Here is a 26,077-nt window from a genome sequence, read left to right as displayed (position 1 = left end):
TGAACTTTTGTCAATTATTTCATGGCAAAAAAACCTGAAAGAAATGTAATTTAAATTCAGAAAAAATAGTCAAGTTTTTAAATATAGAAAACACTATTTTTTGGTTGTCCTCCGTAACATTTAATCGGATATTTTTATTTTAGCGAAATCACCGAGTTGAATCACTGTGATGACTCTATCCGCCCTGCTTCCCTTCTGGTAGTGAGGCGATGGCGTCCCAGAGCAGTCTGTCTGATCTGTTTCCTCTGCAGACCCAGCTGGACACCGCCCTGACGGAGGCCACAACTCACACAGAGAAAGAAAAGATCGTCTATGAGTATCTGAATAAGTTAGACGAGAGTGGGGATCTGAAGATATCCGATTTCCAGCCAGGTAGGAGACCACAACAAGACCACTGGCTACTCAACAACAGTGCTGCTCATGGGTGACAGGAAACATATAGGCTAGTGGACTCTGGACTTCCATCAACTTATTTATATATATACATAACAATACATAACATATTATAGACGTTTTATATTATAATGATTCCTGTGTGCATACTTTGTGTTCAAAGTTTTGTTCCCTTGGTCAACTTTATCAACAGTTTGGATTGCCCCACGGTTATGAAGCTTCAAACCAGCATAACTAAAGATTTGGGGTTTACTTTTGATTGCACCCGATATCCGTAGCTTTCACATTACCATCAAAAAGAAACCTGTGGTTGTGTTTGTCCAGACATTAAAAAAAGACGTGTTTATGTTCCAGGATATCAGTCACTATCTTTGTTGTCTTATTGTTAATAAAACGCACCAATGCATCAATGAGATGCTAATCCCCCCCGCCCGCCCCCCCCCCCCCTCTCTGCAGGCCTGGAATGGTTGAACACAGAGGGGCCGCTGTCTTTGGAGAAGGAGCTGTCCGGCAAGGTGGTGGTCCTGGACTTCTTCACGTACTGCTGCATCAACTGCATGCACATCCTGCCTGACCTGCACCGCCTGGAGAACACGCACTCGGTCACGGGTAGGTTGGGGTTAACTTCATCACCACTAGGCCTATTTTTAGGAGTTTTCCTGAAAATAACATACCCAAAGTTAGAGTATATCTCCACAACTGCAAGGGCTTTAATATGTTATCTTGGTACAAAAATAAATATAACACGTGAGATTGTTGTGCAAGTGAAATATTCAATGAGATGGTTAGAGTGAATAATACTACAACATAGCATAAGTGGAAGATTGTATTTCGCTGGAAATATGTCATGTTTCAGATTGAATTCCACCTAGTGAACCACCAGTTGTAAGCCCTATAGTGTTATAGGACCATAGCACAACATCTGATGAGTACCTGGGTCAATATGTGATGCCAATAAAGTGAAGGAGAGCAAAGATAGAGAGGTTTTAGTAGAGGTAGGTTTAGGCAAAATCTCGAAATATATCAATAAATCCAATGCAAATTGACAATATAAACTTTGAGGCATGAACAGGTAGATATCTTGAAACCCCATTGTACAATTTTGACACTTGACCCCTCTATTGAAAGGTCAGGGCGACTAGAATAGAATGACTCCAAGCCAAACAATCGTAATTGCAGCATATGGCCACAAGATGTCTCATTGAAGGCAATTTACCTATTTCCTCTGAAACCGCCTCTTAGCTACTATACAATTACTGTAAACACCATGTTCAGTTGCAAAATGATGTGCAGACACTGGATTATCTGTTTAGGTGGTTTTATGCGATTAAACACAAATTTGATGATACAAGGGTAAGACATTATTTTGGTTGTAAAAATAAAGTGAATTTGTTCTTGATTGTTTTTGCAAGTTTTATGGTTTGGATTGTTGAAACTAGTTGAGTCTCCTCTTTTACAGATAAGATTGCTATTGCTGTACCTGTGCACAGTTATGAACTACATAACTCTTTTTGTTACATGCCTCTAATTTAGTTTGGGGTTAGAATGGTCTTTTGTTGAGCTTACAAGGGTTATGATAGACAAAGAGCTGAACATCTTTCCAGAGGTGTGTCAAATGACTGCTTTCTCATGCGTTTATATGCCTTTAAATGTTTTTGCAAATGGTCGGGAGGGGCTTTACCCGGACATGGCCAAATTCGGGATGAAGAGGTTGAACCAACCAACAGGATTGTACTTTTTTAAGTTCAGCCACACGCACACTTTTTTTTAGCCCCAAATATTATTTTAGACAACATTTTCTTGGCATCATGTTCTCTATTAATGAATAAATATATTTCATACATTTATTTCTGACAACTCAAACGTTGTTTTGCCAATCATACCAGTACACCTGTATACCAACCACTAAATTGGCACAGTCCATTCGCTAAGTCCATTGCCAAGGCGTGGCTAAGTCCATTGGTTGCTTCGTGTCAGGTGACGCTTCACTATTGGCTGTTACTGTGCAGGGGTTTTGCGTTTGATATCATCCAGGGCACTCTGTGTTCTATAAAGCATCACTGGAATGTGTGTTCAGAAGAGCACATGCACCCAGTGACCCAGAGGGTTGAGAACAGCAGCTGGCTTCTCCTCCAGGCCCCCCAAGGAACCCCTCTGCTGTAAAGGGAATCCACTAGCATACATTGAAGCTCTCATTAGGGCCACTTTGTAAACCTGCGTGGTTATTATAATACCTCATTAACTCAAAGCACCCTCTGGCGGTTTGATCGAAAGTGATAGTGGTATGGTTTTGTAATGAGTTGATTGTGTCTCCATAGTACTGAACTCGCCTCCTGTAGTGTTGTCGTTCATTCGGCAGCACGAAGATATTGACGGTATAATCAACAATGAAAATGAAAGGCAAAAATTAAGTACCCAATAGACCATAAACTATACAAATGTATTGTTTCATTTGTATTCAAAATGCAGATACTAGCACGCAGTTATGCACACATACACTGATAAATTGAAGTCTACAATTGTATACAATGTTTGAATGCAACCACATTGCAGCAACAATAAATAAAGCATTGAGCATCGTATTGTAATCTTTTCACCTTGTGGAGGACTGGGTGAATGCCACTATCTTTAATCTCTTTGAAAGGGGCCCCTGAGGAAACATAGCTCTGTCTTCTGTCCAGTCGCCACACACACGCACGCACGCACGCACACACACACACACACACACACACACACACACACACACACACGCACATCAAATATACACATCAAATATACACACCACGTACACCCCAGCCAGCATTCTTACACTAGATGACACCTAGACGTTACATTCATATCAAGACACTGACATACCTCAAAGACACACGCACCACAAACACACCGGCCAACACACTTACACATTAAAGACACGTAAACACAGAGAAACGTACACGTCTCATATACACCGAGACCCAAACGCACACCATAGACACACACTATCACACATACACGTACAACACAACAGCACACTACAGCCAACGCACATACACACCAACAGCCACATACACACCAACAGCCACAGATACACAGTAAGGACACGTAAGAAGCACGCATAGCAACACTAAACATTATCTAGCCTTATCTTTGGCACAGCCGCCGGTACATTCTGTTTGCTGCTGTGCCCAATGAGGTGTGGGAGCCATGTTCACCCCCCCCCCCCTCCCCACCACCCCCCCCCTCCCCCTCTCCTTACCCCAGCATCCTCACAATCTGTGCTGATTCTGAGCCTGCTGGCTGGGTTTTACAGGATGCAGATAGTAACGCAGTATGGCGGTGTTGGCACTTTCTTTCTGACGGAGTCAGTGTTGCCTAGAGGCTATTTTTTACCCAAATAAGTGACGTGTATCCTCTATTCATGATTTGGTCTGTGGCAGTGGCTTGAGAATTAGACCATTATAACCTCGGAACCCTTGTTCTTACATATATCATATACATATATATCTGTGTATCACATTGATTTGACTCTGCTTGCTTAGTAATAAGAGTGGATTTTTAAATAAGAAATGACAATTGGATGACACTGCCTAAAGTGGTATATTTCAAAAGCGTGACAATGGTTGACGCTCTCTTGCTGAAGTCTGTACCCAACTTGTAAGCCTGACATCAGGAACAATAGCAGTGGGAAATGAGTGCTAGCTTGGCTTTCACTGGTCTAAGTCTTACAGATTCATACACTGACAGACTCATATGATTAAAGGTGCCATGACATGTCAACAGGTGTGGTGTGATTAGCCGTTACAAGCCGTTTTTGAAATCTTCCAATTAAGACATCACAGGTGTGCGTGTCCACCTAGATGTGTGACGGATAGATGAGCAACGTCTTCTACAGTCCACTGGGTAGGCTGGTAGATTTATCTATCCAGCACACATCTAGGTGGACACGCCCACTTTCTGCCCCTTATGATGTCATAAGGGGCAGATTTCCAGAACGGCTTGTAACGGCTAATCACACCACACCTGGTGGTGGCATGTCATGGCAACGTTAATGGTAAAGTAATTACTTTATAGCCGTTTTCAGACATGTTCTCCACATTTTTTTTCTATAAGTGGATCAGGAGGACTGTAACTGTTATTATGTTATGTTGCCCACTCAGACTTAACTCAAAATAGATGGTATATTGACTGCATTTATATAAAGAGATACACATGTCAAATAAGATAGATATTAAATAAAGAATCCTTATACACAAGTCGTAGCAATGTAAAAAAAAAATAGACATAATAGAGTAGACATTATTTACAATTTCTGGTACATTATTGAAACTAGGTAGATTAAGATTAATAAATAGGGGGGATGCGAACAATGCATGGAATATGAAGCTCTCCTTAGTTACCCCGTTGCATAAGGCCCTGACACACCATTCTGACTGCCGATCGTCGGCAGAAAAGGCAGTCGGACCAATTTGGTCATGGCCGATTTCAACATGTGCAATCGGCTGAAAAGAACACAGACGGCTTGAAAAGATCACCGACGGCTTTGACGACGGCTGATCACACACAACGAACAGACTCAGGTCACCGAGCTCGTCAGACTGTCCGACGACCGGTAATCTGGTTGGTGCGTCAGGGCCTTTAAGGCTCGCCAATTTTCAAAGGGGCACACACTCAGACACGCAGTCTGATCAATCTGGCTCCTTGTGTCCGTAACTGTTTTGATTGGACTGATGGATTCTTTTGAAAAGCTGACTGGAGGTTTAGGGTGGTCCCTAAGGATCACAGAGCTCACTTTTGCTCTGTGCAAATCAGGGGAGATTTGTGGAATAGCTCCACTGTTTCTTCTGTTGTGATATTATGGATCCTGTTTTCAGAGATGATAATAATAATACATTTATTTTAAAGGCGCCTTTCAAAGCTCTCAAGGACAACGTACAGAACATAAATACAGTCATCAAACAGTTAAAATAAGGTGGACAACGGGTGATTGTGATGTGGTGATGTGGGAAGGTAAGATCAGGGGGGGTACGCAGAAATGAAAAGGTGAGTTTTGAGTTTTGATTTGAACTGTGATATGGAGTCGGTGTTGCGGACGTCAGGGGGTAGTGCATTCCAGAGCAGGGGGGCAGAGCGGCTGAAGGCTCTGCTCCCCATCGTGGTGAGACGGGCAGAGGGGACAGTGAGGTGAACAGAGGAGGAGGAGCAGGAGCAGAGTGTACTGGAGGGAGGGGCAGTTTGAATGAGGTCTGTTAGGTATGTGCGGGCACGATTATGGACGGCTTTGAAGGTGTAGAGGAGGATTTTAAATTGAATGCGTAAATGAACCGGGAGCCAATGAAGCTGGTGAAGGATAGGGGTGATGAATGGGAAGTATTTGTATGGCTCTATTTTTATCCCCATGGCCACTCAAAAAGCTCTTTTTTTTCAATATACTATCTGGTTGATTTTCTTTGTGCCTTCTGTGGAGAGGATAGTGGGTTGAATAAAAGAGAGGGCATGACATGTAAGATAGTGTTTAGCTGGGAATCAAACCTGTGGTTGCTACAAGACGTATTGACGCCTGGGTTAGCACACTGACAGGTTCAGCCACTTTTTCCCGTTGGTTTTTTCTATTTTTATTTGCTATCTGCACCAAAAATGTGCAAGCCTTGTATATACTGACATTGTCCCTCGACGTAACATTGCACTCCTCTTCTTCCTCCCATTCCTTCGCCTCCTTTTTTCCTCCTCCTCTTCCTACTCCCCCTCTTGTCCATCGTGTCCTTTCTCTTTTCTCTTCATCCCTTTTCTTCTCCTTCCTCCACCTCCTCCTCTTCCCTTTTTTAAGTTTGCCATTTTCCAGTCAAACACACAATCACACACAACGATGGTGGCGTTAACACAAGACGACAAACATCTGCCATGCTCAACAACACCGCAACAACCTAGAATCAAACTGTCATGTTGTCCTTTTACCTTCCAGTGTGGGGAAATCGACCAACTTCCTACCTTTTAGAGCAGACGTGTATTTGTTATTAGACGTTTGTTATTGAAGTATAAAGTTGTTCCCTTTCCAGTATCACAGTTGAGGCCTCAGGCTGGGTTCCAATATTTCTTTATCAGATAATTGTTGGAACAGGGAATATGTACTCATGTGTTTTGAAAGTGGGCAATTTAACTTTAACTTTAGCATTTTAACAAACTTTTAAATCACTCTGCTAACGTTTGTTTATCCTTCTTGTCGCCCCATCTATCCGCTGGTTTGTCGTCTGGTCCTTACGCTGGGATATCCACCTCCTAGATGGACTGGTTATTGTGGGTGTACACTCTGCCAAGTTCCCAAATGAAAAGGTAAGTGTCCGATTTGTCACGGGCCATGAATGTAAAACCAGTTTCAATGATACTTTACTTAAACCCACGTTGGGTACTTGAAAATAGCGCCACTATTTTTAAGCTTTAGACCCTTGTTTTTTTATATATATTTTTTGCTATCTGCACAAAAAAATGTGCAAGCCTTGTATGTACCGGCATCGTCCCTCGATGTAACATTTCACTCCTTTTCTTCCTCCCATTCCGTCTCCCTTTTTTCTCCTCTTCCTATTCCCTCTTCTCCATCGTCTCCTTTCTATTTTCTCTTCATCCTTCTTCTCCTCCTCTTCCTTCTCCCCCTCCTCCTCGTCAACTCCTTCACCTCCACCTCCTCCTGCATCCTTCCTCTTCCGCCTCCTCCTCCTGCTCCTCCTCTTCCTCCTGCTCCTCTTCCTTCTCCTCCTACTGATCCTCTTTTTCCTCCTCCTCTTTTTCATCCTCCTCCTCCTCTTCCTCCTCCTCCTCCTCCTCTTCCTCTTCCTCCTCTTCCTCCTCTTCCTCCTCCTCCTCCTCCTCTTCCTCCTCCTCCTCCTCCTCCTCCTCCTCCTCCTCCTCCTTCCTCCAGGTGCTGGACAACGTGCGCAGCGCCGTGCTGCGCTACGACATCCGCCACCCGGTGGTGAACGACGGCGAGGCGCGGCTGTGGAGCGACCTGGAGGTGACCTGCTGGCCCACGCTGGTGCTCCTGGGGCCCCGGGGCAACCTCCTCTTCTCCCTGGTGGGCGAGGGCCACCGCCAGCGGCTGCCGCTGCTGGCGGACGCGGCCCTGCGGCACTACCGCCAGCGGGGGCTGCTGACAGCGCAGGGCGTGGGGCTGAAGCTGTACCGGGACTCCCTGCCGCCGACGACGCTCCTCTCCTTCCCGGGGAAGGTCGCCGTGGACAACGGCGGCGGCGACCACGACGGGAAGAAGCTGGCCATCGCCGACACCGGTCACCACCGGATCCTGGTGGTGTCGTCCACGGGGAGGCTGCTGCACACCGTGGGAGGTAGGGGGTCAGGGGTCGGGGGTCAGGGGTCAGGGGTCAGGGGGTTGGGGGGGTCACTCCAGGTCACTCCTGGGAGATGACTAAAGACGGCGGTTTGTGTCTTTGCAAAAAATGTCCAGAGAATTATGTACTGTACTTGATGTTCTTTTGTTAGATTTTTTTTGGTGAAAAAGAGAACGTAGACATGCAGGTTATTTATGTCGAGACGACGCAGCAAGGCGGGACGCCCTTTCTCCAGATGCCTTCCACACTCGTGTACTTTTGGATGCTTGCCTTCCTTCCTCGCCGTCGTTTTTTTGTTCGGTCTGATCCTGCTGTCAAAGATCCCCTTTGGAAAGCGTCTTTGTTGTACGTTTTGTACAACACATGCAGCAACATATTGAGATAAGCCTAATTATAAACTCAAGTCAGTTTCGTGTCAAGTTAACGTCGTCGCAGCATTTTCTGTTTTTTTGCAAACGCGCTGGGCTGTGCTGTGTGTCAGCTGTGTGCATGCGGTCGTTTGTTGAACAGAATATGCCCTGGAGGCTTCATCACAGCAGAGGAGCGCTTCATTTTTATCAATGGGAAGTGTTTTGCTGACTGCCTTTGCATAACTGAGCGCGCCTCGTGTCCCGTGTTCAAAACCGTTAAACGGAGGAGAAAAAAGAAGGGCAATGCGCACCGCTCTGGTTACTCTGGCCTCCAACAAAGAGGCCGCACAGTGCAGTGCAGCGCAGTGCGTCCATGCAGGTTACAGGTCGTCCCCCTGCCTGCAGCCTGGCAGCTCTAGGGGCGCCGCCGCTCACATTTTGCGATGTCACAGGTCCGGAGAGCGGGAGGCGGGACGGCGATCTGTCGGAGGCCACCTTCTGTGCACCGCAGGGCGTGGCCATGAGGGGGGACCTGGTGTACGTGGCAGACACCGAGAACCACCTGATCCGCAAGGTCAGCCAATCAGCAGCCGCCCCCTCCTGACCTGACCTGAGTTAGTCTGGTTCCCAACCAGAGGGTCGGGAGCCCACTCCGGTTCTCCGTATTTGCATATGGGGGTCCCGGGAGATTGCTGACATACAAGCTATATATATTTATGCAATTTTCAGTACAAAAATAAATAGCTTTTAAGATTTTTTGATGAAATAAGATGGTACTTAATCACTTAATTTGGCATGACAAATTATTCCCAGTAGAGTGGATCATGATGGTCTCATACGTACGGACAGACTGCTGTGTGAGACGTAGCCACGAGGGAATTACTACTTACTGCTTAGTGTGAGGCCTGCGCATACCTTCTAAGGGACGTTGATATTACAGGCAGATGACGGTGGCTTATAACAATGTGTGTGTGTGTGTGTGTGTGTGTGTGTGTGTGTGTGTGTGTGTGTGTGTGTGTGTGTGTGTGTTCTAGATTGACCTGTTGACGGGGAGAGTCACTACCATAGCTGGGGACGGCACTCAGGGAACAGACAAAGAGGGCGGAGCCATGGGACCCCAGCAGCCAATCAGCTCTCCTTGGGATGTGTGCCTCGGAACCGCTGGTAAGACGTCAACAATTAGTTTATATTATTTTTTTACTTATTTAATTATATATATATATACCTGAAAATAGAAAGTCGTGTTTCTCACACCACTTGAGTGGGCGTGTTGATGACGCCTCCGCATGTCATTGATTGGCCCCCTAAGTGATCATCAGCCTGTTGCCTTTTGTTCGCTGAATGGTTAAAAAATATTTAAACGTTGGCACTGCTTTTAAGAGGCATTCGTGGTGAACGCTAAAAGATAGGTCTTATCATAACCCTAAAAGAACATATCATACAATAGATTACAATACATGAGTTCACAGCTGCACGCGTATAGAAAATGTTTTTTTTATTATTATTACTGACAACAGTACATTATAGGATCCCATCCTTCCACTCCCCGTTTTCTCAGTTAAACTCAGAAATCAACTACATTGTCCAAGTGTTATATATATATATATAATTAATTATATGAAATTAAGCAACAAAATGACGGTTTGTTTCTCTGGTAACGCAGTCGTTCGCAACGCCTTTCTTCTTCGATATACAAATGCGGCAAAAATGTGTGAAAACGGCTTATAAGTATAAAATGATAATGCTTGCTTCATAACCTAAGGAGAAAAGTTTGTTCGACACGTCCACCGACCACCGTACTTAGCCCCACAAAACGAATGGGAACCACTGATCTTACGGTGAAAGGCTCAAATCATGCACTGGAGAAAGTTGGAGCTTGCGTCCAACTCCTATAAGATCACAGTCCGCTCCTTCAGAAGGGCTGGTCGTCTCACATGCAGCCTGAGACCGAGATGACCGATATCGGTCCCCAATCTGTCTTCGTTCCCATGAATGCTAGCCGATTGTAACCGCGATCGCAATCTGCGCTTGCGGACAAATTGCTGTTTTTTAGATTATTTTTTTCTTTTTTGTTTAAAGGGAATCTTAGTCTTATGAGCTGAAAGTGGCTTATGAGATCTTCAAAGCTCTAAAAAAAAAGGATTAAAAGACAAAAGGACTTATTTTTTCCCTCGCTAACTTTGGTTCATTTCGCTTTGGGAAAGAGGAAAAGAGCTGTTAGAATTATAAGGAGCTCACATTGCTCAGGATATTTTGGTCATGTCGTCTGAAAGTAATTATTAATCTTATATTGCAATCTCCTGCTCCTTCTTTAACCTCAAAAGAAGCGGAACGGCTAATATTTCGCTTTTATTATTTTGACCCAGGGCAAGTCCCTTTTTTTTTCATTATATTTTTAACGGGAGTCTTATCAGTCTGTTGTTACTCAGCAGTATTGGGGGTGGGGGGGGGGGGCGTCGGCCGTGACTGTGTTCTTTATCAGTCTGTTAAAAGCTTGTGTAAGACTTGGTATCAACAAACGCTGTCTCTGTTCACTGTGTTCGTCACTGCGGTCATCTGCTCTCTCTCTCTCTCTCACTCTCTTTCTAGTTTTCTATATATATATATATATATATTGCTATGAACAATACACAAACGGCTGCCTCTTTCCGTAACTGTTACGTTTTAGATTGTTCTAGAATAGATTGTTGAATGTCTTTCTTTGGCTTCAAACGTGTGTGTACGGCTTTTGAACCATCAAATCAATGGACCCCAGGTGTGCTGTACGCGGTGCACAGGGTTCTCCTTTACTGCCCATACGGCGCTCTTCCCCATCGGAGACCCTCTTGCGGAAGTTACTCGTATGACGTTCTTTCCGGGATGTTACCGGCATAGTAACATCGGCACTGATGACTTTGACGTGTGCGTGAAGCCATTCATCAGCTTGTTTGAATCTCCAGTCTGAATGGATGATATAACAACGTTCAATCCACCTTCAGCATGGACTGTACTCAGTGTGTGTGTGTGTGTGTGTGTTTTTCTGTTTTTTTTGTGTGTGTTGTTTTTTTGTGTGTGTGTGTGTGTGCAGGCGGTGCGGAGTGGAACGTGCTGTGGGTTGCCATGGCAGGCTGCCACCAGATCTGGGCTGTGTTCCTGGAGGACGGAGCTCTGCCAAAGGGAAGGTGGGAGACCAGACGCTTCACACCCCATAATAATCCCAAAACTCAGTGCAGCTCTGCTTGGGCCCCCCGCGTCCCGTTTGATTCATTATTCATCCGTTTGTTTGTTTAGGCTCATGTTGTTCTGTCCGTCACGTCCGTCATTCAGTACAGAGGGCCTCCTCACCGCCACCTGCTCCTGAATGACATTGATCTGAATGCACTTTATTAGTTGAAGATTGAATTGAGTAGATGAAGGTATTTGCTTATTGACTACATAGTAAAATAGTTCAATGAACTAATGACCAGCTGCTCCAGAAACGTTGAACACAATTCATCCCTCAGTTCCGTCGGCTGAACGATCCAATGGTCAGAATGGTCTCCTTGGTAGATGTTGCCACTCACTGATTTTTCCTCATTAATTCTAATGATTTTAATACAGGAAAGTCAGCAGTCAAGGCCACCACATGCAAGCTCACTGCACAATGTAGTGTGACGTGTGACGGCAAAGTGATTGATTTGTCGTTGTAAAATAAATGGTAAAATTTTTTTAAAAACATAGCATTCGATCCTTCTTATTACTTGAGTAATCGGGCCCCTGCATTTCAGAAAGACAAGAGAGAAAGGCAGACTCTACCGGCCCCTCCCCTCAACGATGGGCCAGCGAGGAGCTGTAGGTGGTGATGGGGTGGAGGGGGGTGTTTTGGTAATCATTTGTTGAGAGATGTAGACGTAGGCGGATGCCACTCATCGGTGGGATGTCTTTGTTCAAGCACAATGAGTACCCCCCCCCCCCATTCGCTGCCTGATGACAATATGATTTGTACAGACTCAAATCCTTAAGAGCGCTTTTGTCTCTTTAGGCCGAATGAAAACACAAACACACATTGTGGTTTTACTGTCATCGTCGTGAGCATGCCACGACACACGGGGAACGAGCCTCCAACACTATACTAGTACCCTGTATGTATACTGTGTACTGTACAGGCGGGGGGGAAAGTAATAGAAGGTACATTTGAGGTGATTTCAGGTCATTAAGGAGCAGGTCAGAGGGGTTAGAGCTTCTTGCCCTAGGAAGCCTCCAGGTAAAAAACCTGGGCACTGAACCCAGAACCTTGTGACAGCACAGTGTCCCGTCACAAATCCTACTCTGCACACTCTACTGAATTGTACTGTAGTACTGCACTGTACCGTGTATACTATCGCATGTACTGCACTACAGTATACCCTATACCAGAGATGTATAGTAATGAAGTAGAACTACTTCACTACTGTACTTAAGTACTAAAATGCTGTATCTGTACTTTATTGGAGTATTATTTTTTTCTCCTACTTCCACTTTTACTTCACTGCATATTTTTGATGAGTTTAATACTTTTGACTGCTTCCTTTAATATAAACATAACACAATACTTTTACTTTCAATACTTGAGCAGTACATTTTAAAATAAACTACTTACTTAAGTACAAAACATTTTTAATACTGTGTTTAAAGAACACTTCTACTTCTACTCAAGTCACTTTTTTGATACAGTACTTGTACTTTTACTTAAGTCTGGGTCTCTAGTACTTTATACATCTCTGCCCTATACCCTATACCCTATTTTATTATTTTATTTTTCAATATTTTTTCTCGGCATGATATACAGACAGTTCAATAATTGTTCCTTTTTTTAAATGGAGACCTGTAACATTTGTTATCATCATTGTGTCATTTTTATGATGTCAATTGCCAAATATCTGCTCAAGAAAACCGGTATCGGTCATCGGCTAAGGCTGACGGAAAAAAATCGGTATCGGTATCAGCCCTGAAAAATCCATATTGGCCGATCCCTATACTACAGTATATACATCATATAGTAGAACAATACTACCGTATATACACTATTTATAAAACGGGTGGCTTAAATCAAGCGATCTGATTGGTTCCCAACTGTTGTATATTGAGCGTATACACACAGCTATGACGCCCGTTCAGTTTACAGAGTTCAGTATCACTCCGCGCCTAACTCTAACTGTTGTTTATTTATATATAAAAGCGGTAGCATAGTTCACTGAAGCCTAAAAAACATGTTGATTGCTGGAGAGGGTGGAAATGTTGTAAAGCAATAGGCACACGGTCGGCAATTTAGCCTACTATCGAGTTCGAGTGAACTCGATAGTAGGCTAAATTGCCGGCGAACCAAGCGACCGTCTTTAGCCTAGCCTTCTCTCTGAAGGACGCTACAGTGTGTTGCATAGCAACCGCCGTACACTTTGCCGGCAGCCGGGAGGGACTACTTTTCTGTATTCGTTAAAAAAAATGCTTTTCCGACTTTCTCGCTTTTTCAAAATTGAGGGTGTCTATGACTTTCATTTCGCCATATTTACGTAACCGTTTTATAAAAGCAATAGATCACTTCAGTCAGTGATATACGGTCATTATACCACAGTGAAGGGGGTCGCCGTCCCCCCTCCGCTGCGCGTCGGGACGGACAACGCCCCTTAACTGTGGTATAATGAGCGTATACCACAGCCTGTCGTGATCTATTGCTTAAGTATACCACCCTCACCTCTGTGTCTCCCCCCCTCCCCTCCAGCCCCTCCAAGGCGGGGACATGCGTGCGCTGGGCAGGCAGCGGCAGCGAGGAGAACCGCAACAACTCGTACCCGCACAAGGCGGGCTTCGCCCAGCCGTCGGGCCTGGCGCTGGCCCCCGGGGGCCCCTGGAGCTGCCTGTTCGTGGCCGACAGCGAGAGCAGCAGCGTGCGCACGGTGGCCCTGGGGGACGGGGCGGTGAAGGCGCTGGTGGGCGGGGAGCGGGACCCCATGGTGGGTGAGGGTTTTCTTGGGGGGGGGGGACTTACTGAATGTTTAGGATTTAGGATTTTTTTTAGCTTTATGAATCCAGACTTATCCAGGGAGGACGGAGAACAGTGATGGCACGCAGTGGATGTGGGAGTGCTATTGCTGCACAGAGCAACCTTTGTTGCGTTTTGGTTTTTGTAACAGTTTGATCGGGTTTTGTTCTGGTTTTTGGTTTGGTTTTGGTTCTGTAACAGTTTGATCGGGTTTGTGTTTTGGTTCTGTAACAGTGTTTGGGTTTGTGGTTTGGTTTTGGCTTTGTGGCCAAAGGTTAGGTCAGGGTTTGGTTTTGAAGTGCCCATCTTTACCTTTGCTTGTGGCTTGTGTTCGGGTCATGGATTCGTATGGTTTGATTGTGATTGTGGTTGCGGTTTGTAATGGGTCTGGTTGTCAGGGGGGAGAGAGAGGAGACCGGAATGGAGAGAGAGAGAGAGAGGGAGATGGAGAGAGCTGCAGAGAGGGTGAGGAGATTAGAGAACAGTAGACATGCGAGCAGTTGGACTGACTTGAAGAGAGCAGAACCTGGCAGAGAGCAGAGCGCTACCGGGCCAACTGGCGAGGTTAGGGAAACAGACCGCGGCGATAACACTGTAGGAATGAAAGAAAGAAACAATCACAACAAGGCGGGCTGCCGTGGGAACGTGTCGAGTCGTAGAATAACAACAGGACCACAGCCCCCCAGCTCCACTGGAGACAGTGAGCATTGCTGCTAATGAGCGGTTTTGTTTGTTAAATCGGCGGGGAAAAGCTTCCATTTCGATGCTAGCAAACACTAGCTTAAACTCGGCTAGTGTGCCTCCTGAATGAGGACGTGGTTATTTGCACGTTGACTTTTCTTGTATGAAGAATCTGTTTGGGACGGAAAAAGCAAATGGCGACACGATTCAACATTTTAAAACAGAAGCACCAGAATTCCTGGCAAAACAATTTGCATAAGAATGAAACAATAATCCCATGTAAAGAAAATGTAAAACTATGTAAAGGAAATGCTATATTGCATCACCAATACAATATATTGTATTGATTTATTATATTGTCAAATATTATTCGTAATGATTTATTTAGGATTAATTGACATTTGTATTGATGACCTTTTTGTTCTCCGCTCCCCTTGCCCTTCCCCCCCCCCCCCCCCCCCCCCCCTCCTTCCTCCAGAACCTGTTTGCGTTCGGGGACGTCGACGGGAAGGCAGTGGACGCCAAGCTGCAGCACCCGCTGGGCGTGGCCTGGGCGCCGCAGCGCGGCCTGCTGTACGTGGCCGACTCCTACAACCACAAGGTGGCCCCCGCCGCACACACACCGCCACGTGCACGTCGCCCGCAAAGACGCCCTCTAGCACAACCTATGTCACACACCTCGAAGCAAGCTCGCGAGTTCAAGCATGTGTGTGCGTGTGTGTGTCCGTGTGCGTGTGCGTGTGCGTGCGTGTGTGTGCGTGTCCGTGTGCGTGTGTGTGTGTGTGTGTGTGTGTCCGTGTGTGTGTGTGTGCGTGTGCGTGCGTGTGTGTCCCCTGATCCAGATTAAGGTGGTGGACCCCAAGAGCCGCCAGTGCCGGACCCTGGCGGGGACCGGTCAGTGTGGGGCCCGGGTGGGGCCGGGCTTCTCGGAGGCCTGCTTCAACGAGCCCGGGGGTCTCTGCGTGGGCCCGGGGGGGCGGGCGCTCTACGTGGCCGACACCAACAACCACCGCATCACCGTGCTGGACCTAGACACACACACGCTCTCGCTGGTAGGTGTAGGGTCGTGTTGTTCTGTGTGTGTGTGTGTGTGTGTGTGTGTGTGTGTGTGTGTGTGTGTGTGTGAGAGTGAGTGAGTGAGTGAGTGAGTGAGTGAGTGAGTGAGTGAGTGAGTGAGTGAGTGAGTGAGTGAGTGAGTGAGTGAGTGAGTGAGTGAGTGAGTGAGTGAGTGAGTGAGTGAGTGAGTGAGTGAGTGAGTGAGTGAGTGAGAGAGAGAGAGAGTGTGTGAATGGTTTTAAACGTCGTTCCCCTAGCGCTACTAGCTCAGTTCTCTCCTGAGTTTTTTTTAAAATAGATTTATATATATTTCTAATCGTTTGCCTACTGCGCTTGTTTTTAGTATTTTGTGTGTGCACTTTATTTCCTTTTTTTATTGTTATTAGCATTTTTTCCGTCCGCGTTTTATGTCCGTTTTCCCCACTCTATCTGCATGTGTATTGTATTTGTGTGTCCTGTAAAATAATCCGTACAGCACTTTGGCCCCTTACCTCGGCTCTCATTTATTAAACATAGGATCCGTATTAAAAGTGTACGCGTGCTCCAAAGCAGAAAATGGCATGCGTACAAAACAATCCAGACTTATAAAACCCAGCCTATGCACACCTGCAGGCAATTTTCCCTTTATAAATCAGTCCACCTAGAAATGTGCTCACGTGGGTCAGCCTCGCGTCCTGCTGCCTGCACGTCCAAATCCAACCGTTAATGGACAACTCAGTTCAGTTTATTTAAGAAGTGGGACAGTGCAGATTAATAAAACACACGATCATACACGGGTTAAAAACGCCAGAATTAGCCAAAAGGCTATTTTTCATCTGTAGTCCCCTGGCATCGATGTTAAATGAAAATACAATTAAACAAGATAAAAAAACAACAACAACATGAACAGGACGGAACCCCACAGCACAAAACAGGGCATCACAGAACAAACAGAACTGACTGACTAAGGTACAACAACAGAACACACAATACAAAGCACCAGTGAAAAAAAATAAACTAAATACATAGTGTGTTGACCACATTCACAACAAATGGTTTTAGTGCTGACATGTATATGTATTGATCATCCATTGTCTTAACTGCTCAGTAAACGATTGGTATGTGTTTAGCTCCCCGATATGTTGTGGGATTGAATTCCATTCCTTTGCACTTTTGACGGACCGGGCTGACTGACTAAAAGTGCTTTTTTCCGCAACGGAATAACACAATCACACGGCAAAGCAGGACACATGAACGTGGCTGCATATCCATGAGCCAGCTGATCAATGGCACGTCACGGCGAGCCATGTGTACGACCCCGAGAAGGTGGTTTACGTAACCGAGGTTCTTGTGGGTGGAGGCTGGAAAGCAAATGTTGTTTGCCGGCCACGGCAGCGTGGTCACAAACAGAAGAAAACGCAGCGGGTTGTGGCCACCACCACCAGCTGCTGCTGCGGTGACTGCGCTGAGCGCGGTGACCGCGAGAGACTGGACAGGCCTGTTCACTGCAGCGATTTGTACACCAGAAAGTGTTATATTATATGTCAAGTCACTCGCTCACCTTCAACCGCTTGTCTGGGGTCGGGTTGCGGAGGCAGAAGCTGTAGCGCCAGGGGTCAGAAAAGTATATTAGTGTTATGTTGTGCATTTCTTTAAAGCTATCTGATGCTTATAATCAAAGTAATACTAGACTTCTACAATGGATGTCAATCTCTGCACTCCGGGAATGGGGAATGTGATGTAAGGACAGTGCTGAAGAAATATGGAACCTACTTTGAGTTAAGTTTCAACCTTAGGTTTCGGCTGAAGCAGTATCTTTTCCAATTTAAAGGTGCTGAGTAGTTATGGCTCAGTAAACGGGCAAAGTACAAATAACTCTGATTGTTGGACTCTTTATAAAGCAGTGGATCTAAAATTAGCTTTAGGTCTGGAGTTAAATTAAATGTGGATGAGGTGACATTATACAAGGACCTCTCATCCATTGCCATCCACTGTGGATGAAGTGTAACACACACACACACACACACACACACACACACACACACACACACACACACACACACACACACACAAACAAAGTGCTTTGGGTACCTAGAGAAGCACTATAAAAATCCAATAAATTATTAGTAATTATGAATGAATTATACAAACTGGCTTAAACCACTTACCTCCTCAACACCTGCATCGCCAGTTTCCCCCGTCTCCAATGTGTACGTATGCATGGGTCAGAGGTAACACATTGTCACATTCTCCCATCAAGATGTTTTTTTTATAGATATTTTGCATGGGATGTGGCGACTCCTCTTTCGGGCCCGTTGTGTGTGTGTACGCAACCCATCCTAACCCTCCGTCCCCCCCTCCCCAGTTCCCCATCTCCCTTCCCGACGCCACCGATTCTGGGCCCCAGCGCGCCCAGCCCGGAGCGCCCAGCACCAGAGCCCCCACGCTTCCCAAATCGGCCCCCCACATCAAGCTGTCCCCGGTGGAGGTTGCCCTGGGGCAGAGGCTCACCCTGGAGCTCAGCCTGGAGCTACCGGAGGGGGCCGAGCCCACCGAGGACGCCCCCAGCTTCTGGAGGCTGTCTGCTGAAGGTGAGTCCGGGGACGTCCGGTGGGGGGGGAATGTAGGGCGTGCGATGGATTCTAGATTTGGTTTCACTTCAGAATGGGGTTGAAATGAAACATTTGGTTTGGATCCAAGCCTAAGGTGTTTAGCAATGCAGCCCTGTGTTTGTAAAAAAAAAGTGAATCACGATCGTTGGTTAAAGTTGAATGCTGTAAAGACAAACAGGCAGTGGCGGTGGGTCAATAGAGGGCGCTAGGGCGCCGGCCCTCCGTGAAATATTCACTCGAATATATCTGCCAACTATGATGAATAGAACCATTACAAATACTAAATAATTCAACAACAATACATAGCGTTTATCCTCTTTTAATTGTTTGATAGAACGTACTTGCCTGGCCAGCAACCGTTTGAATGCGTCTGAACATCAATTCTTTGGGCTAGGCTTGTTATTCGTCAATCGAAATAAAGCCCTCCTTCAGGTCAGGGGCGCCAGCCACGATGAAGTCTATGTGAGCTCGCAAACTTTTTGCTGTCCATCAAGCAGAGACGGCTTTTCATGGCACATGAAAATTCCTCTTCAGGTCGCAATTGTGTGCGCCCCAGACGAATGGCGTTGTTTTTCATATTTTGTTTATCACCACATGATTGCACAATTCAGCGAATCAATCAAATAGGCTACCTCCCTCAGCAGCAATCGCGCAACACAACTACATGCAGAGAAGAGATAGATCGCTAACTAGCAGAGAGTTGTAAAAGCACTTTCCGCCCATTTCAGTGGAGGAATTGGACTCCCCAAGCAATGTTATACTTAAAAGGAGCAAGTAAGTTACATATTAGCTTAGTCTTTCTGCCTGTAGCATATAAACAAAACGAAGCAACTGTCCCATATTTCTAACTGCATTTGAAATAGACATTGAGACTCACAAAAAATGGACGCTATAGGACAGTGATCATAGGACAGTGCCCTGAATGAATAGTAGGTAATAGGTAATGGCTATCCCCAAAATGCACCATAGACAGGGGGGGGGGGACCCCCAGACCCCCCTGTCTATTACTGCGCCACGCAAACATTTTTTATCACCAGCCGCCACTGCAAACATGGTATTCTGGATGTACAGCATATGATAAACGCGTATCAAACTCATTCAAATCCATATCAAACTTCCTAAGAGATACAGATAAGTCATACACCCTCTGTTGTTTTGGAGGTGGAATGACGTGATGTGGTGTTGGTAAACAATGACGTGACACAGCGCCTCCAACATCGTTTCACCTTGACACTAGACAGACGCATTGCATGCGGCGTGATGCGCTGCCAAACGAAAAGCCCCTTTTACCCTCCAGATCTTGGCGAAGATTTACTAGCAGAAGGACTATTGAATAAACGACAATAAATAAGAACATAACCAAAGGGCCTTGGTTTTAAAATGTCCCCGTGACATGTGATGCTACACATTCGTCTTCAGAACACGTTAGCCTCATGACTCATCACTACGTCTCGCCTGCGGGGTTCATCTCTTCTCAACATTTTGAGAACGCAACACATACTCTCTCTTTACACATACTCTTTCTCTTTAGTTCACGTCATGAACATTTAGAAATGTATATAAAACACAAATAGAGAGTCAGGCCACACGAAGCCAGATATCAAACCAATCAGTGAATCAAACCTTTTGACTAGAGTGTTAATGTTTGAGGGGACAGTATGTAGCAAATGGATATTTAAATGATAAAATCAAATTGGCCTGTGGATAATGCGGTTCTTCTTGAGATTCACTGTACTTTCATCACGAGGAAATGAGATCTCATGTCTGCGCATGCGGGCTGAATCACAAGCACAAGGTCAGCCGTAATCCTACCTGGTCTGAAAAAGTTCAAATCAATAGAACTGCATTGGGCTACACGACGTCCCACAACATCCGTCCGCCAAGAACGCTGACCCTGAAGGTAGCTCCGCAACTCCTGCAGCGTATGAACCGCATCATTCCATTCTGAACAGGCCTTTTATCTGAGAGGTGTGAGGGCAGGGCTCATGATGTCAACGATGAGACACACCCGCGGTCAGCCTACCGTCGCACATCTGTGATGAAGGCATTTCAAGACAGACTGTGCAGCGACGCGGTCGGAGCCAATCCCAACGGTACGGAAGAGGATTAGGGCCGGAGATTAAAGTCGGAAACTGTGAAAGCACAGGTAAAGTCGGAATTCTGAGAATAAAGTCAGAATTCGGACTTTAATCTCAGAATTCCGACTTTTTCTTTTGAGTTCTGAGTTTAAAGTCGGAATTCTGAGATTAAAGTCGGAATTCTGAGATTAAAGTCGGAATTCTGAGAATAAAGTCAGAATTCAGACTTTGATCTCAGAATTCAGACTTTTTCTTTTGAGTTCTGAGTTTAAAGTCGGAATTCTGAGATTAAAGTTGGAATTCTGAGATTAAAGTCGGAATTCTGAGAATAAAGTCAGAATTCCGACTTTAATCTCAGAATTCCGACTTTAAACTCAGACAGAACTCAAAAGAAACGCACACACGTGGCCCTAACCCTCTTCCGTACGATGGGGTGACGAGGGTGCTCCTTTCCTCCGCCCGTCTCCTAGGTAACGAGTGGCTCCTGGAGGGCCAGTCCCTGGGCGGCGGCATCGCGGACGCGTCGGCCCCCGTTTCCGTGTCCCCGCGGCTGCCCCGCTCCCCGCCGCCGGGGGTGGACCCCGACCTCACCCCCTCCCTCACCCTCAGCGTGTGGGTGTACTTCTGCGCGGGGGGGGGCGGCGCCTGCATGATGAAGGCCGCCTCCTTCTGCCAGCCGCTGCACCTCGTCCCCGCCCGACCCGGCGAGGAGGAGGAGGAGGAGGGAGAGGCGGTCACCGTGGCGATGACGCACGCCTTGTTGTGAAAGGTTCTCGCTTTGTCTCGGTGTCCCCGCTATCTCTCTGTCCCTGACTTCTCTCTCTCTCTCGCACTCTCTCTCTCGCACTCTCTCTCTCTCGCACTCTCTCGCACTCTCTCTCGCACTCTCTCGCTCTCTCTCTCTCTCGCTCTCTCTCTCTCTCTCTCGCACTCTCGCACTCTCTCTCTCTCTCTCTCTCTCGCACTCTCTCTCTCTCTCGCACTCTCTCTCTCTCGCTCTCTCTCTCTCTCGCTCTCTCTCTCTCTCTCGCACTCTCTCTCTCTCTCTCTCTCTCTCTCTCTCTCTCTCACACTCTCGCTCTCTCTCTCTCTCTCTCTCTCTCTCTCTCGCACTCTCTCTCTCTCTCTCATCTCCTGATATCAATGTTTTTCTGTCCGCTTCTCTTCAGAATATTTATGTGATGGTGATAAAACTGTACGACCCCTGATAATCTGTATGAACCCTGATAACATCACAGGGGATTTCGGTGCACCATGTAATGCCAAGTCGATAGAATTTGACTATCTCTCACCCTCGTTTATTCAGCCGGATACAATTATATGAAACTGTCATGAATCACCTTTTCTGCTCACCCAGTAGCAATGCTTCATAGAGCGACGTTAACCAGCATCACCGTTGAACGTCATCAGCGACCTACAGTGTCATACCTGCTCACTGATCAGCGGGGAGCCATCTCTAAATCTATTGTGCTCTCCACAACTCTGTTTGATCCTTCCCAAGGGTGTAGAGGGACAACAATTATAATAGGATTGACAATAGGTATTTTATTTAATGTACGTTATGCAACTCTATGTAAGTTTTCCATAAGCTGTAAATTAATATATTAAATGATTGGGTATCGCGGTAGCTATGTAAACTAAGTGGGTCTTAATCAGCTTTAACTGGAGATGTCTGGGATTTCCGCCCGCACGCTTTAAATGCTCCTAAAACATGTTGGCCGGCATGCGTCCTTGAGTTTAACATTACGGTTTTTACAAACAGTGTTGTTGTTCTCGTTGTTTAGCACAGTGCACAAGTTTTGCATTGTACTCGCCACTGTTGAAACTGTGAAAGCACAGGTTCAGCGGATCAACAGCGTACTGCTCATGGGCACTACGTCAGCCAACGGAAAGTCTGCGCTTCCATTCTTTTGTACGATGTCTAATCCTTTTGTGTGGGTGTTTTTTTTTTTTTTTTTTTTTTTTTCATTGTTTGAAATGTTTTGTCCGCTGAACGTTCATGTGCACTGCAGCCATTTTGCGTATTCATTTTCTAATTAAGCCTCCGGCACGAAATCCAAACGGTTGGATTCTCTGCCCGGTACAAGTGCCTTGGACGACGACGCGTGTGCTGCGCTGGATGGAAACAAAAATGTCTAAATAATGGTTTTAAAAGCAATAAAAAAAAACAACTAAGTGTTTCCATGATGGAGGTGACGTCTCATTCCGTCCGTTAGCGAGGCGGAGGGGGGAGAGCTCGCCCCGCAGTGTCTCCTGGGATCGTTTGTTTCCCAACCGCTTCTCTTCCTCTTCAACGTCCGCAGTGCCAACCTCCATTTTCCAGCCCGCTCTAATAGCGCGCCGTTAGCGATAGCGATGGAGCAATGCATTTTTAATGGCATGTATTTAACTTTACCGCCGGTTGGCTAATGATAGATAGGACACACACACACACACACACACACACACACACACACACACACACACACACACACACACACACACACACACACACACACACACACACACGCGTGGCGGGAACACTGGAGGCGTGTGTGTGTGTGTGGGGGGGGGGCGGGCTGAAGGAGGGGGCCACGTGGTCCTTGTTATCTCCCTGATCAGTCCTGACGGCACGGTGGCACCTCACCGGTCTGGAGCGTGACGCCCGCAGCCCGCACAGCGTGTATGCCGTGTGTTTCAATGGCCATGAATGTCTTCCTCAATGTTTACTTTATCGTCTACATTTCTACTTATGTCATCTAGTGTATGTAGACATATTTTGAGTCGTTTTATTCTCAAAAGTTTTCATCAAACATGTTGAATGTAGTTCGGTTCAGAATCTAGAGAAACCTTTAAAAGAAATAAATAAAGATGGATAGTTAGCGACGCATAATTAAAGCTAGGGTCGGCAATTGGGGGAAACCAAGCAGAGTAAGATGGGGGGAAAAGCCCACCAGTCCATTCTGGCCTCCCTCTAAAGCCACTCCCCCTAAACACATGAAAAGCTTGCTAGCTTTAGCCATAGGTCTGCCTAGCCGTGTGGGAGATTCAAATCCTGCGTAATGAGTGCAGGGCAGAGTGGTAGACAGGTAATCATTTCATTTGGGCCGAATCAGGCTTATTACAGCCCTGCGATCGACAACAGACATCAGCTTTTAAAACGGTAAATGGACTGCATTTATATTGCACTTTTCTAACCAGTGGCCACTCAAAGCGCTTTACAACATTGCCTAACATTCACCCATTCATTCACACACTCACACACTGACGCGGAGTCACCCACCCACGGCAACAGCCGGCTCGTCGGGGGGGGGGGGGGGCGGTCGGGGTGAGGGCGTCTCGCTCAGGGACCCTTTTAGGAAGCTAGGAGGGGCTCGGGATAGAACCAGCGACCTTCCGGTTTACCAGCTGTTATGAATTTTGGTCCGGGAAAGGCCGCCGAGACAGGATCGCTTTTAACTCACTTTATTTGGTTAAGGTTATTGGTCTATTGTCTATCGTCTATGAAACAAAAGGAGAGGGATCGTATATAACACGCGTGGAGCGTCTCTAAGCTTTACATCTAATCGATACGCCGCCCAAGAGATCCTGACCTAAAATGGCGGAGTCCGATTTAAATAAGAAGGTAGAGGTGGGCGTGTTCTGTGGCTTTAAAAGCCCGCCCCCTTTCATGATCAGCTGTTGCCTGGTTGTGCAGCAGTCTTAAGGCTTATGTTATGTTTACTCAGTATTGTGGCTATGGGAGAATATTATGGCTGAAATATGTTACACAGCCAACCTGCTGTACCTCCTGAGCCACGTGCCGCCCAGTGAGAGGAGTCGGTACGTTCCTGAGCCTCCTCTGAGCCTCCTCCTGTCCAGCGGGAGGCTTCTCCTCTCCGGCCCGCCTGCCGTCCACGCGCCTCCGTCCCACCGGGGCTTCAGCGGTGAGAGCTCCTGCTTTAGGATCACGGATGGTACCGGAGGGGAGCGTCTAAAACCCAGCGCTGCCTGCGGAGTGGAGAGAGAGAGAGAGAGAGAGAGAGAGAGAGAGGGCGCGGGGGTGACGCCGGGCACATCGAGTGGCCCCCACCTCCATAGATGAAGTGCAGGTCTAAATATAGCCCAGGCACCATGAGGACACGCTTATGGTCATTTTTGTTGCAAAGATGAATTCCAAAAATCCACGATCCAACTATGATCTAATGGCCTCTCTCTTTCTCCCCCCCCTCCCTTAACTCTCTCTACCTCCCCCCCACCACCCCTCTGTTTACTCTTACATCGGACTGTTGCTGTCTGTTCCTGGAAGCACAGAGCAGTTCCTCAAGCGACAGGAGGTCAGAGGTCACAGGGATTCGTCGGGCTAATTAAGGATGTTACGTAGTGGGTCTCTGTGGCTCTCAGCTGCTCTAGGGTAAAGGTTGGGCTTCTGGTTATGTTTGTTCTTCTGCGACTTGGTTTTAAGAACCAACTTCCATCCTCGAGGTTAGAGATGGAATCTCCCGCATCTATGTTTGTCTGACCTTTATTGATCCATTGAGATGTAAAATCTTAAAAAGCACAAGCAAGTATACAAGAAGACAAGTACAGCTTAGGTACAGAGAAGACATAGACCACAAGCAAGAATACATCGAAAAGTGTTAATGAGACAGAGAAAAAGCTAGAAACAGTGACAGTGTTCTAAGTTGTTTTTAAGAGATTTTTAAAAACATCTATGGAGGGCAATGAATTCAGAAAAATAAACGTGGTACATATTAAGCAATTATAAATAGGCCAGAAAATAGATTACAGACCATCTATATAGAACTCTCATTCATAATCCAATATTGGTCGATGCAGGAGTTCAATTTAAGTCAGTTTGCATAATTCATTCATAATTACTAATTTATTGGATTTTTATAGCGCTTCTCTAGGTACCCAAAGCACTTTACATTGCGCGCGTGTGTGTGTGTGTGTGTGTGTGTGTGTGTGTGTGTGTGTGTGTGTGTGTGTGTGTGTGTGTGTGTGTGTCTGTGGGATTCTGTAGAAGTGATCTCATTTTAATTATTAGGTCTATTTGTAAATATGTGTACATTTTTGTGACCAATGCAGTGTTTCATAAAACACATGTACAGAATTGTTTCATCAAATGAAAATTCTGTTGGGTTATCTTTTGTGTTTGGAGTAGGGTTTATGTTGCATGTTTGTATGCAATACAACATTTAAAGGGTGACTTTATGACTTTAAATTGACACTGAGGGCATGAAGGTAGATTGTTGTAAGCAGAGTAGTGCGTAAAACAGGTGCTGGATGGTCAAAAGTAACCTGCTAGCCGCGATATGACCTTATCAAGCAGAAAATTTGCGAATTTACGAACTCTGTTCGTTATTATTAGCCTGAATGGCGACGGAGCTCGAGCGGTCCTGCTCGGGCTCGTTGTTCAAAGATCCAACTGACACGGCGGCTCGCGCATTGGCTCTGGAGCGCACTGACGTCACTGCGGCTTATAATGTCCTGGAGCGGCTCGCGGGAGGAAGAAGAGAACGAAAGCGCAAGAGTGGCTACAGATGGAGCTGGCGCGCGCTGGGAGTAGCAGCAGCACCATCAGCACCATCGGAGCTCGCGGACGCACGGCGGAGCAACGCTCGCTTTGCCTTGATGTCCTCGCGCTGCCTGCACACACACAGCGAGAGCCGTC

The 26,077-nt window shown here is 46.3% G+C and overlaps 1 protein-coding gene across 1 annotated transcript; it reads left to right on the top strand.

The window, feature by feature from the left end:
* Nucleotides 1-209: 209 nt before the first annotated feature.
* On the top strand, nt 210-21,335 carry nhlrc2 (NHL repeat containing 2; the record flags this gene model as incomplete). The annotated part of the gene is made up of 12 exons (XM_084485981.1): nt 210-372; nt 850-1,002; nt 6,650-6,699; nt 7,283-7,706; nt 8,512-8,633; nt 9,094-9,223; nt 11,127-11,220; nt 13,776-14,007; nt 15,196-15,318; nt 15,560-15,769; nt 18,118-18,343; nt 20,913-21,335. The coding sequence occupies 12 exons, from the start codon at nt 210-212 to the stop codon at nt 21,206-21,208; spliced, it is 2,223 nt and encodes a 740-aa protein (XP_084342107.1). The 3' UTR covers nt 21,209-21,335.
* Between the last annotated feature and the right edge of the window lie 4,742 nt (nt 21,336-26,077).

The sequence above is a fragment of the Micromesistius poutassou genome (genome assembly GCF_964030765.1).
Source record: "Micromesistius poutassou genome assembly, chromosome: 21".
Lineage (NCBI taxonomy): Eukaryota > Metazoa > Chordata > Actinopteri > Gadiformes > Gadidae > Micromesistius > Micromesistius poutassou.
The sequence above is the reverse complement of the archived record's forward strand: the minus strand, read 5'-3'. Positions and strand labels throughout refer to the sequence as shown.